Source organism: Eumetopias jubatus, unplaced genomic scaffold (assembly GCF_037043125.1).
Source record: "Eumetopias jubatus isolate StellerSeaLion01/CBP00866 unplaced genomic scaffold, mEumJub1_p1.0 scaffold_3, whole genome shotgun sequence".
Lineage (NCBI taxonomy): Eukaryota > Metazoa > Chordata > Mammalia > Carnivora > Otariidae > Eumetopias > Eumetopias jubatus.
Window position 1 is genome coordinate 133,802,436 of NW_028274809.1, and position 12,902 is coordinate 133,815,337.

Sequence of the window (12,902 nt, forward strand, 5' to 3'; positions counted from 1 at the left end):
AAAACAGATACATATACAAAATAATTTTGGATAGTAGTAAGTGAAGAAAAAAAAAAGATAATATAATAGAGAGTGCCGGGGTCAGAGAAAGGGAGCTACTTTAATTGGGGCAGACAGAGAAGGCATCTCTGAAACCTGAATGATGAGAAGGAACCTGCCATGTGACGATCTTGGAGGAGATCATTCCAGGTGGACAGAACAGTAGGTGCAAAGGTCCTGAGGCAGGAGTGAGCTTGCTACATCTGAGGAACAGAAAGTAGGCCAATGTGGAAGGCATAAGGGAGCAAGAGGGGAGGGAAGTGGGAGATAAAGCTTGAGAGGTAAGTAGTGGCCAGCTGATGTAAAGCCTTAGGCCTTGGTGAAGATCTGGAAGGAATTGCAAGGGCTGCAAGAAGCCTCTGGAGAGTCTTAATCTTGAAAGAGACAGATCTGATGCACCTTTTCCAGTAATGCACATAAACACATGCACACAAACTGTGCTTAGGGTCCAAGGACGGCAGGTTCAAAATTTCTGCTGTAGAGTCTAGTTCTGGAGTGCATGGGGTGAATCATAACAAAACAAGCCTCACTTCAATGTTTGCTCTGTTCTTTCCAACCTCATAAAGTAGAAGAATGATTTGCTATGACCTCACAAAGAGCAAGCCTTTCTCTGCTTTCTTAAAAAATAAGTCTCACCCTGTGCATTGTTGGCAGAAGTAGAAAATGGCACAGTCGCTATGGAAAACAGTATGGTAGTTCCTCCCTACAAAAAATCAAACACGAAATTACCATCGGACCTGGCAATTGCACTTCTGGGTATATGCCCGAAAGAAGTAAAAGTAGGAACTCCAAAAGATATTTGTACACCCATGTTCATAGCAGCATTATTCACAATAGCCCAAAGGGGGATGCAACTCCAGTGTCCATCAACAGATGAGTGGATAAACAAAATGCGGCATATTCTTAAATGGAATATTAGACCTAGGAAGGAAGGAAATCCTAACCTGTGCTAACACATGGATGAACCTTGAAGACATTATGCTGAGTGAAATAAGACAGTTATGGAAAGACAAATACTGTATGATTCCACTTATGTGAGCTACCTAGAGTAGTCAAATTCATTTGAGACAGAAAGCAGAGTGCTGGTTGCCAGGGGATGGGGGTGGAGGAAGTGGGGGTTGTTTAATGGGTAGAGTTTCAGTTTTGCAAGATGGAAAGAGTGCTGGAGTTTGGAGATGGTGGTGGTGATATTTGCACAAGAGTGTGAAGTACTTAACTGAACTGTACACTTAAAGATGGTTAGGATGGTTAAGTTTTATTGTTATGTGTATTTTACCCCAGTGGAACATTTTTATGAAGTCTCTGGAGCCCACTCAGTCCCTCGATTGCATCCCCATCAGCATCTGTCTCCCCGCCCTCAACAGCGCTGGTGTTCCTGGTATCCCGAGATGGACTGTCTAGTCAAGCCCCTTGCTTTGTGAAGAAGACAAACTAGTTGGCGTGGATGAGACCTTAAAAGCTCTCCAGCGAAGAAAGTCCCAGATGTTGAGCCTGGCAACTCTTAACAATTCTGTGTGTCAGATTTCTTGCCTTTTAAATCTTACTTAAATCCTTTTGTTTTAAACTAATTTCCTCTTTTGCCTTATGCAGACACAAACAGCTGGTGACCATCCTCTATGAAAAGAGACTTTCAAAGACTTAGACGCCATTGTTAAATTACCTTGTTTCTCTGACGATGCAGAGCCACCTGCTTTCAACATCTCCCAGCCTACAGCTGCAGTTGCGTTCTCGTTGTGGGACTGAGCTTTGGGCCCTCAGCTGTGCTTTTGTCTGTGTGTTTGGGGGGGACCCCGAATCATTTCTTAAGGAGAGCTTTGGCCCAGCCCATGGCATTCCCATGGCAGGCCTCCAAAGGAGGCAAGTAGCCTTCCACTGAGGCCTGTGCCCTTATCAGGTTCCTGGGAGCTCACTAAGATGTCAGCACACGACTCAGATTGGCTGAGGTGCAGGACCTATGACTCTGCTTGACCAGCTACATGGTACAGGTGTACTACAGGCACTTGGCAGGGAATAAGAAAGCCAAGCTCACTGTTAACTATGTACCAAAAGCCTGCCTAAGAGAAAACAAATCTGGGGAGATTATCTGAAGATGTATCCCTCCCTCTGGGATTAAGCCAAGTCCTCAGGAGTGGTGGGGACCACTTTGTTTTGCCCACCGTTCCTCTGTGCAGTGGTTTTGCTGCGCTACACTTGGCCAGGCACCGTGGCCCACTCTGCAGGCACCATATAAGAAAGAGGTTTGTGAGGCCTTGGTGCAGTTATTCTAGAGGTACTGCTGAAGGTGGGCTGTTGACTCCACTGTGGACACGGGAAAGTGGGGGGGCACTGCTCCCAGGACTCAGAACCACGAGTACTTGTGCATCTTAAACATGGTGTATTTTTACCTCATGGACCCTAAATCCTATCACTGATGATTGTACACTTTGTTTCTGCTGCTAGAGAACTTCAAGTCAAATATGGGGACTATTGATGGAAGAATGTTGTCCAACAGAACTTTCTGTAATGATGGAAATTTTCTATATCTGTGCTACCCATTATGGTAGCCACTAGCCACGTGTGGTTTAGTAGGACTGAGAAAATGTCTTTTGTATTAAGACAGAGAAATGGATTTAGTAAGACAGAGAAACTGAATTTTGCATTTTAATTAATTCAAATTTTAAATTTAAATGGCCACACGGGGCTAGTGGCTACCAATTAGCTCTAGACACCATATGGGAAATGCATGTGGTTTGGATGTCACTTTTGGTTTATCCGACTTTCCTATCAATATATTCCATCTACTTCAAGTCCCTTTGCTGTCTAATTATTTTTATTAAACTTCTTGTCAGCTATCTTAAATCTTTTTAAAATGTGAGCTCTACTTATAAGTACAAAAAAAAGATAACATACACACATTCCCCATTTGACTAGGTACTTCTTCCCCCTTTTGTGCAAAATAGAATAATTAATATGTTCATTTAAGGGAAGGGCATCATTTACAGGAAGAGCATCCCCAACAGGAGTTGGGGAGAGGCCTTCTCTTCTGTTTCTTTGTTCCATTTCTTCAGCTGGGTGCTGCTTACACAAATGTTCAATTTGTATAAATTCATTGAGCTGTGTGTTTATGATATATGCACTTTTCCATATATTATTTATACTATTCTTCAATAAAAAGTAAAGGGAAACATCGGGCGCCTGGGTGGCTCAGTCGTTGAGCATCTGCCTTAGGCTCAGGTCATGATCCCAGGGTCCTGGGATCGAGCCCCGCATCGGGCTCCCTGCTCAGCGGGAAGCCTGCTTCTCCCTCTCCCACTCCCCCTGCTTGTGTTCCTGCTCTCACTGTCTCTCTCTGTCAAATAAATAAATAAAATCTTAAAAAAAAAAAGTAAAGGGAAACATATAAAGAGAACCTGTTGGGTCCAAGGCACAATGTTAGTTTAGCTTTACAGGATATGGAAAGATTCACAGAACATGGACCATGACTCCAAAAAGCTGCACTTTAGCATCATCGAGCATTAATGCAAATTTCTAGGATGCATTTTTCCAGAGGGATCTTGGGCAACTTCTGATGCTAGCAACTCCCCACCCTCCTCTTCCTTGCTTCCCCCCCGATCAGGCAGTGCCAAGAAAGAGTTTTAGGAGGAGGAAGTCTTTCTTTCCATCTTAACAGATCTTAGGTCAAAAACATTCCAAATTCTTATAAAAGGCTGCGTAGCCCCCAGAAAAAACCTTTCATCTTTTGTCTTCCAGAGGAATTAAATCAGAGGAGGAGGTCTCTGGAATATGGAATGTTCATGGGGCAGGATGAGGAAATAAAATTCTATCTATATTTTAAGCAAGCAACTAAAAACTACCAACCAAGATGCGTTCCAGCGTATAACTCCACCCAACTGAACAAAAACATTTATATTAAAAATTATAATTGAAAATATAACTCAGGAAACATATACTGCTAAGGACGATGTGGTTAAAAGGCATTCTCTCAGTGGGGTCCCTGTCCATGACTTAAATATCTTAATTTTGCTAAAGACTGAGACATAAATTTTTATACTTAAAAGTAAGTTAAAGAGCCAAGCAGGTGCATATTTCATGCTAGAGCAGAAGGTTGCTCTCTGCAGTGATTCAGTCCCAGTAACCTATACAAATGGGTCATCATCAAGAATTATGAGGGGGCTATTAGTCATTTCTGTCCACATTAATTTACCTCCTCGACATATTACTATATTGAACAAAGACCTGCATTCTTGAGACCCAAGATACAAATCTTTTTTCCTACTCTTTTCACACTTTAATGCTCGAACTTCAAAAGCCTCCACCTGTACAGATTTTATAACCATTTAAATGTGTGATTCTTCTTCGAAATATTCTTTCAATGGTTCCTTTGAGCATGGTCCAGGCCAAGTTTTTATACTTTGTTCTTTCACTTACGTTATTACAGGCATCAAGCGAAAAAGTATTCTAATTACTGCCAAAAAAGGAAGAAGTCCCTTCAAAACAATCACATTTATTTATTTTGGTCTTTTAGTATAAACAAAATCCTTCCATTTACTTTTACTTATTTAACTGCATGATATTTTGCATACGGCATTGTGAGTCTTCAAACACAGAAGAATTTTGTTCTTACATTTCAAAAAAGACTATAGAGCAAATGCAAGCTAGCATTCGGTTCACTGAATAAAGTGATATTTAGTTTCTTATCTGTATAGTTCAAAGGAAAATCAAAAAATTATCTGTGTCCTATAAACAGTAAATGTCTCAGAGGTGACCTTTCTGACTTGAGCAAAGTGGCCCAGCTGTAGTTTTAACCAGTTTTTTGACATGTGCCAAGTTCTCACTTCATTTTGTGATATGTGGATTACAGTTCTGATGTTTGATGTCAAAATCAAGTAAAACTATGAAGCTGTGGTTTGAGTGATTTGAGTAACTACTTGTGATTTCAGTAACTACGATCAGCACCTTTCAAGATAATGGCCCTTAATGCACTATCAACCTTCTCCTTCCAGGTAGCTAAATGGGAAAACAGAGATGCCTGAGCCAGACGTTTAAAAAAAAAAAACAAAAAACAAAACAAAACAAAAAAACCAAAAACCGAAGTCCTATATGCTTGGACTTGTTTTACATGCTAATTCCAGAAAGCCTGGGTTTAGACAGCATTTATCAGGTCGGGCCAGGCGTGGGACATTCTTAAGTCTATGTGCTGAATTTTGAATTCTCGATAATTAATTAATAATGAATGATCCTGAAAGAGTGTTAGGCAACCACTGGAAGGATGGGAGGAGAAAAGGGGTCCAGGAACTGAATGAAGGATTAACCACAGAGGAACAGGGCAGTTTACGACACCCGTTCCCTTAAAATGTACTCATTCACCTCTTCCCAAGCTTACTGAAACCAAAAACTCCAAAGGCATCGCTTACTTCTTAGAATATTTATGAGAAAGTAATTTCTTAAGTGATCACTGGATTTTAACAACCTACTGACTGCCTAGCAGAAGGGTGGATGGATGGATGGTGGGGAGGCACGAGAGGAAAGAAGGAGACATCTATCTTCTCTCAATATATTCTACAGTTTTCTAAGAGCTGGGTTTTCCTGAAGGTTCTTTGTGGAAGTGAAGAATACACTGGTAAAAACTCCCTAAGTGTGAGGGAGTAGATTCAGGAATCTTAAATAGCAAGGTCCCTGGGATATAAGCTCATCTGCAATCCCCAAGGACCACAAGCATTCAGTGGCGGCTCAAACAGCAGGTGAAGAGGCACCACAGAGGACCTGGCAGTTGCTTGCTGAGGCACACAGCCAAGGCAGCCAAGTGAAAACAACCAACGCAAAGAGCCCTTGATGCCTCTTCTGTTTAGGCAGCGTCCGGACACCTTGACTTTGTCTAAGAGCCAGACAGGGGGCCACGGATCCCTCCTTTTTCTTAACTCATTGCTCTTTACCAGGTACTGGGGTAACTGGGGTTTCTGGCAGAGCCAACCCACTTGTTTCTCTGTTCCCCACCCCCCCAAAAGACAGGGAGGTAGACACAGACAGAAAGACAGACTTCCCCCAGGTACCTGCAGGAGGATCTTGTTCCCGTCGAGGTCCTCTGTCTGCCAGCGGCCCTCACTGATGGGGCTGCAGGGGTTGGGCAAGAGAGGCACGAGCTCACCGATGTCCTTGACCCGGAACTCCAGCACCGAGGAGTCGGTAGGGACGGGGGTCTGGTCACAGGGTAGCCTTTTCAGGGAGAACTGGATGTCCACATCCAGATTGGAGAAAATGGGGAAGATGCAGAAGTCCGTCTTCCTCTGGCTGGGGCTGCGCCGGAGGATCAGCTCGTAGAACTTGAGGATGTCGGCGTAGTTGTCATGGCGACAGTAGATAGTGAAGCGCACGATTTCCTTGCCGTAGTGCACGGGCCGAATGGCCCACAGCGCGGTCCCGGGGGCCAGCGTGAAGAAGTCCTGGCTGCAGGGCAGGTAGGGCAGGAACCTGCCGGGCACGCGCTCCGTGTGGTGGTGGCGCCAGGGCGGCCGCTGCAGCGTGCGGTGCAGCTGCAGGATCTGCTCCTCGCCATACTCCTCCTGAAGGAAGAGAACCACGGCCAGCGCCGGCTGCGCCACCTTCCAGGGCTTCCGCCGCCGCCGGGACGCCCGCCTTTCTGAGACCCGGAACAGCTGCAGGTCTGGGTGGATCCAAGCCAAGACCTTGTCGATGGCCTCCTGCAGGGGTTGGGATTCCCCCGGGTCTGCAATGATGTGGATGCTAACCAGGAAAGGGTCCTGCGCCTCCTCCACCGAGAGCTCACCTAGAGGCACAAGAAGAAAAACAAACGATGACTATGTCATTCAAAGTATCCTGTGATGACAAGCAAGGCAGTGACAGGAAGAGAAGCTAAGGGCTCACTGAACTGACTCCGCGATCATTAGGATTTTCGGATCCCAAGTTTGCCCACAAAAACCCCGGCAGCCCAAACACGAGAGAAGTAGTATTGCTAGGAATAGCCCCCAAAGTGGGCAGGGCTAGGAGAACCGCCCCCCGTACTGCACCGGGTTGAGTGTACTTCCAGTCAAATCTCCACTGATCTGGAAGGGATAACACGGCCATTAGAAAAGATGCTGTCGCGTTCAGGGTATACCATTTAATATTTCCCAAAGCAACTGCAGGGCCTTACCCCCCAAATGGTCCCTCTACCACTGCACTCCTCGGATTTGCTTTTTGCATTGGTTTTTCTTGTTCATTCACTTCACAAACATTTATGGAATCCTTTCTTCATGCCTCATGCCAGGTGCTGTGCTGACAGATAAAGCCCTGGCTGGAGAGGCATACGGCCAACAGTGGACTGATGCTGGGGTGGTCTGGTTGTGACCATCTAGCCGCTGGAAAGAACGATACGGAGGAACACGGGGGTGAGGCAGGGTAGGAGGCACAGTGTTCTTGCTGAGGCCACTTACTGGGGCTGTGGTTTGGGCTGGGGGAGCATGGTGGGACCATTGCTGTCTGTGGAATGCTGTCTTTGGGCTTCTTCGCAGGCCACGTCCACCCAGAAGCCCACACATCTTGAATGGTTTGTTTACCCTCCCGATGTCTCTGGCAGAAAGAACATCTGGAAGCACTGAATTCCAAGGGTGAAGTTGACCATTTAACTTGGCAACACTATCCTGCAGGGTGAACAGTTTGCTGGCCACACTGGCGTATTTCTAATTCAGAAATATTCAGCATATTTTCTCAGATAACATGATCAGAGGCTTGTTCTTTTAAAAGGTGACTCTATTTGCATCTTTACAGGCTTTACGACTCATCCAAGGGAAATCAAGAAATCTTTAGGTCTATTGTGACTTGGGGGGCTAGATTCAGCTAGAATGTAGATCTGTCATCACACACATGCCTCACAATGTCCACTAGGGTATTAGGTAGAAGTCAATCATGCAGTCAATAATGTTTGAGAAGTGTGATGTGCTTTTAGGAACAATAACCTCAATCAATTTACAGGATAATTTTTTTTCTAGCTTTGCAAGACATGCCAAATGGGCTTGCAGGTATATTTCATCATATTCATCTGTGATAACATAGTTTCAATTTTGTTGGATCAAAACCTGTCTGAATTTTCATCTCAACTCTGTTAAATTATTTCACTTGGGAATAGTTAATTCAGTTTGTTGTTGCCCTTCTTATTTACTCATTTATTTACACATTTGTTGAGCAATCAATATGTATCAGGCACTGGAGAGACAAGGAAGCTGGTATCATCGAGTCTTATGGGAGTCTGTTTACATAGCCTCCAGTGTGAATAGTGCTGCTCCCTTAGAGTTGTGCAGTGTACAACCTGCACACCCACAGCAGTAGCCCTCTGAAGAACCATAAGCCACAAATAACTTCATAAACACAGTCACAAAAAATTAAAATTCAATCTGATATGTGCCTATAGGAAATACAGTAGAGTAGCATTTTAGGCAGGGGTGAGATTCTAAAGTCACCCTGAAGTAAAAATTACCCAGAGACAATATTACCCCTGAAAGTCCCTTGAATTTCCAATATAGCATTGAAGGTCCTACTTGCAGCAAGACAATGCAGCCAGATAGGTGTTCCTCTGGCTGAATGGCTTGTGTTATAAAAGAATAGTCTTGCATCAGTAAGCACTAGACCCCCACTCAGCAGGCTGTGCCTTTCACCCTACAAGAGGCTTCTGAAACATAAGGATGACCAAGGTAAAAGCAAAGTCAAGTCTTAGTACTTCCATGATCATGGACTAGAATGGTAGGGCATTGTTCAACCCCCGCCCCCTCTGGCTGAGCATGTAGTCTTGAATTTGTATGAGTTAAATATGAGCATGATGTAATTCCAATTTACTACCACGGGACAAAGGAAGGAGCAACGTTTCCTCCAGAGTGCTTCTGGGGAGGTTTTCTGGAGGAGGCACCACGTGAACTGGGCCTTGAAGGGTAAACATCTCACTCATAATAACCTCAAACATGGGGGAGATCACTGCAGGAAGAGGGAAGATGGTTTATGAAGGCACAGAACTGTACAAAAAAACAAGCACATTTGGAAGGGGGTGGTGAGTAATTCTGAAACATGGCAACAGATGCAGCAGGAAAAATGGACTAGCACCAAGTTATAGAGGGCTTCAGCTCAATTTGGTAGTGATAAGGGGCAGTGGAAAGTTTTAATAAAGGGACGTGGGGCACTAGTCGGGGGAGCAAAGTAAGAAGTCAGAAGATGAGTAAACAGTCTAGACAAGAGATCACCAGACTTGGCAGTAGAGGAGATTGCATTATTGGCCCTCATTCTTTATCTTGCCCTGTCTCCTTGCTCTCTGCCCTGGGACTTTATAGTTCCTCCCACTATTGGGTGAAGTGCATTTCCCCACCCTTTGACTTCGGACACCATCGACCATATGCCTAACTGTGGCCAACAGAAAGACACAGTGGTGACGTGTGTTTGGGCCTGCCTTCTTGTGCTTCTGACATGTCCATGAGAAGCTAGCCCATTGGTGCCAGAAAGCAGGAAGAGATATACATGGATCACAGCTGCCCAAGCTGAGCCCAGTCTGTATTAGCCAACCTCAGACACCCACAGAAACATGGTAAGAGCCACCTCGCTGTGCCTGCTCTAGAGCAGCTGACCCAAGATATATGAGAAACAAGAAATGACTGTTGTTTAAGCCACTGTTTGGGGGTGGTTGTTATACAGCAATACTTACAGGTATAGGAGGAGTCAGTGGGTGTTCAGAAAAGGCACAGATTCCCAGGCTGATTAGGAAGCACAGGTGACTTGGCTTGGAGCCCACAGGCCTGGGGTGGGGAGCAGGAAAAGCAGGAGAGGAGTGTACCTTGACGTTTCTGGTTGGATCCTGACACGTAAGTAAGAGATATGGAATAGAGGAAGCAGGGCAGATTTGTGGGTAAAGATAAGGAGTTCCACTTTGGCCATGTTGGCGTGAGATGCCGGAATGACTTCCAGGAGGGATGTCCTGTTAGCAGTGGGACCTGTGCACTGCTGAGCTTGTGGGCTGAATTTTAAGGATGGATCAGTTACCTTTAGACTGTATTCTTGCTTTTATGTGGTTATCTAATACATGTGTGCTCCCATATAAATCTGAATCAGTGAAAATTCATCGTGATGGTTTAAAAAACAATCAGAATTCCTGGACTCTTGTGGTCCTTCTCTTTGTTTGCTCTTCTGCTCACCTGACTACTTCCTGTTTCATTGAACATTATCAGCAGAAGGTGCGGTTGAAACAAAAATAGTGGTAAGGCAAAACAATGCCATTTTCCACCAGTCAGTAACTCCAGGAAAGATAGGAGAAAGTACCACAATCAAATAAAATGCATATTTCGCTTTTTCATGGTGGCCTGATCTCCCAACAGTGGGGACATGTGACTTTGCTAAACATTAATGAAAGCTCAGTTCAAATGGAAAGAGGTAGAAAGGCTTTGAAGGATTTGGGGGATGAAGAAATTTACTTGAGAAAATTATAGATGATTTCTGTGAGAGGAAAAAAGGACATACGGAGTCAAAAGAATGTTTGGGAAAAGACATTGTCAGAGCAGTGAGGCAGCCCTGTTAAGACCATGCGCCCGTTCTCAGGGTGTGCGCGTGGCCACGTACATGGAGAGACGTTAGCTTAACACATGCATGATGTTCACTGTGGTCCCCACTTTCTCCACGTTCTACATATATGAACTCATTGAATCCTTAGAACAACCCGGGGGGGGGGGTTGCTATTATTGTTCCCATTTTAGAGAGCAGAAAATCGAGGCACAGAGAGGCGAGGTAATCTGCCAAGGTCACACGGCATCTGAGGTCTGTGTGCACAATCACAAGGGTTCTGTAGAGAAGTGTGCTTACCCTCTCATCTGTATTTATTTCATAGCAGAATGAGCAGCTGCCCCTCCCCATCGTTTCTGGCCACATTGCTACTGCCTCACCCCTCTCTGCTGCACTCCTGCCTCCTCCTGTCTGGCTGGCTTCTCAGCCGCCAGCCAATAGCTCCCTGTCTTGGACATCCATTTACATTTCTTTTGTCTGGCCCTGGGTGTCTGAGGAAGCATAACCCAGAAACCGCCTCCCCAAAGGCACACGCCCAGGTCTTTCTATGAGAACCGCCCTCTCAGGCTCGCAGACAAGCGTGAGAAGCCTGCATGTGGAGAGGCCCCGGGTGAGGTAGCTTCCAAGTCTCCAAGACAGAGTTGTCGGGGTGCTCTGTGTCAGGACACCTCTATCAGCCACACAAAGGTTTCCCAGAGAGCAGTAACAAAGGCCATGCTGAAGCCTGCGCGGATCAGTGAATGTTGATAGCTTTGCAGAAAGGCAAGATGCCCAGCCTCGGGGCAGGGTGGGGCATGGAGAAAGGCGTCTGACCAAGCACCAGCTCGCCTGGGCAGCTTGGGATGCAGCCAAGAGCAAGCAAGGAAGGAAGGAAGATGAAGACCCGACCCCCGAGCTCCGTCTGCACTGCGTGAACCAGGGCGATCAAAGTGGCTAAAACCCTACCCTGAGAAGAATAAAGAGAATGAGTGGTGGCATTAATATGCTCCAGCCATCACCAGCATGTGCCCACTGCACGAGGCCCTAAAATAAACAGGCTCAAAGAGCCCCAGCGTGCAGCTCCAAACCGTCACTAGGTGCTAGGGTTATATACACCCCAAAGAAAACGTGCCTCCTGGAGCCAGATAGGAAAGCAAGTATTTGAGGGGAAGGAGAGAAAATGTGAATAATTAATTGTCATGGAAAGCCTACCGCTTCCCTGGAGAAGCAGAGACACCGTGACTGTGGGATATGCTCTGCCTTTATCATATCTATTACATGTCTTCTCGAAGGACCTCAGAGAGCACCTGTTCACTTAGGGCAAGACACAGACCAAAAACGAACCAGGCAACAGACTTCCCCAGGGCTGGTTAGAAGAGGGGAGCTGTTCACAAATTTGCAAGTATTAACAAAGCTTTCAAGATTACTGTGCTTCCTGAGCAGAGAAGGAAGATTCTTTCCCATGGGATTAGAGACAATTAGATTTTTCCTTTGATAATGTGAAACAAAAACTTAAAGTAAAGCAACTGCATGAGTCAGGCCTTCTATGAGACAGGTATACTGTGAACCTGAGTATTTGTTACATTTCTCCCCAGTGTGTCACATCTCCTGTATATCCCTTTTGTGGTCTCTTAAGTTTAAAAGAAAACAATTTAAACAATAATAATCATGTGTTAAATTCTTATTATTTGCCAGACACTGTCCTAACGGCTTGACAGATATTACCTCATTTAATTTAAAGCAACACTGTGTTTTTGCCCCATGTTGCAGGGGAAACACTAACAGACTCGACAAGGGCCATCCAGCTAGAGGAGAGTGGGGTCTCCGCAGTCCGCGCGTGCGCCTTCTCTGCTCTCTAGCCCGCCATCCTTGGTTTGTGTGCCTGGGCTCTGAAACTGTGGCTTAGCTCCTTCAGGCCATGTGGGCAGGAGAGTCTACGGTGAGTGGATGACCATTATGCGGGGGCAGTTTCTGGCAACCCCTGAGCTGCAGGGACATCCTAAGCTGTCGTCTGGTAAAGGTGTGGGTGGGGACTGAGGTGCTTCCGCCTGTGGACAGACATCCTGATGCCAGACCTCCCACTCGACTGCCTGAGCCGGGACTCCTCGCCGCCATTCTCCGCACCCCTGGGCTTCACACCAGCCTTCCCATGCGGTCTCCCACTGCCTGGTGCCTGCCAGGTTGGCCCTCCTCCCAGAACTGGCAAACTAGCACGTGTCCCCAAAGCACTTGCTTCTGAGCAGCAGGTATGTCTGCTTGAAAGTCCAGACCTCTCATTCCAAATGGAATGCCTGGCCAACTCTTAGGATACAACAAGTGCAGAGACCTCTTTCTAGAAGTTCTGGGCAAGGGTTGATGTCTCTGCCATCTTAACCACC

At 45.8% G+C, this 12,902-nt stretch overlaps 1 protein-coding gene across 1 annotated transcript in view; it reads right to left on the minus strand.

Moving 5' to 3' along the window:
* Positions 1 to 12,902, minus strand: part of FAM124A (family with sequence similarity 124 member A) — a 111,410-nt gene that overhangs the window by 77,210 nt on the left and 21,298 nt on the right. Inside the window, exon 3 of the mRNA XM_028107745.1 lies at positions 6,069 to 6,802. Coding sequence (XP_027963546.1) covers positions 6,069 to 6,802 — 734 coding nt within the window. The remainder of the gene's footprint in view (positions 1 to 6,068; positions 6,803 to 12,902) is intronic.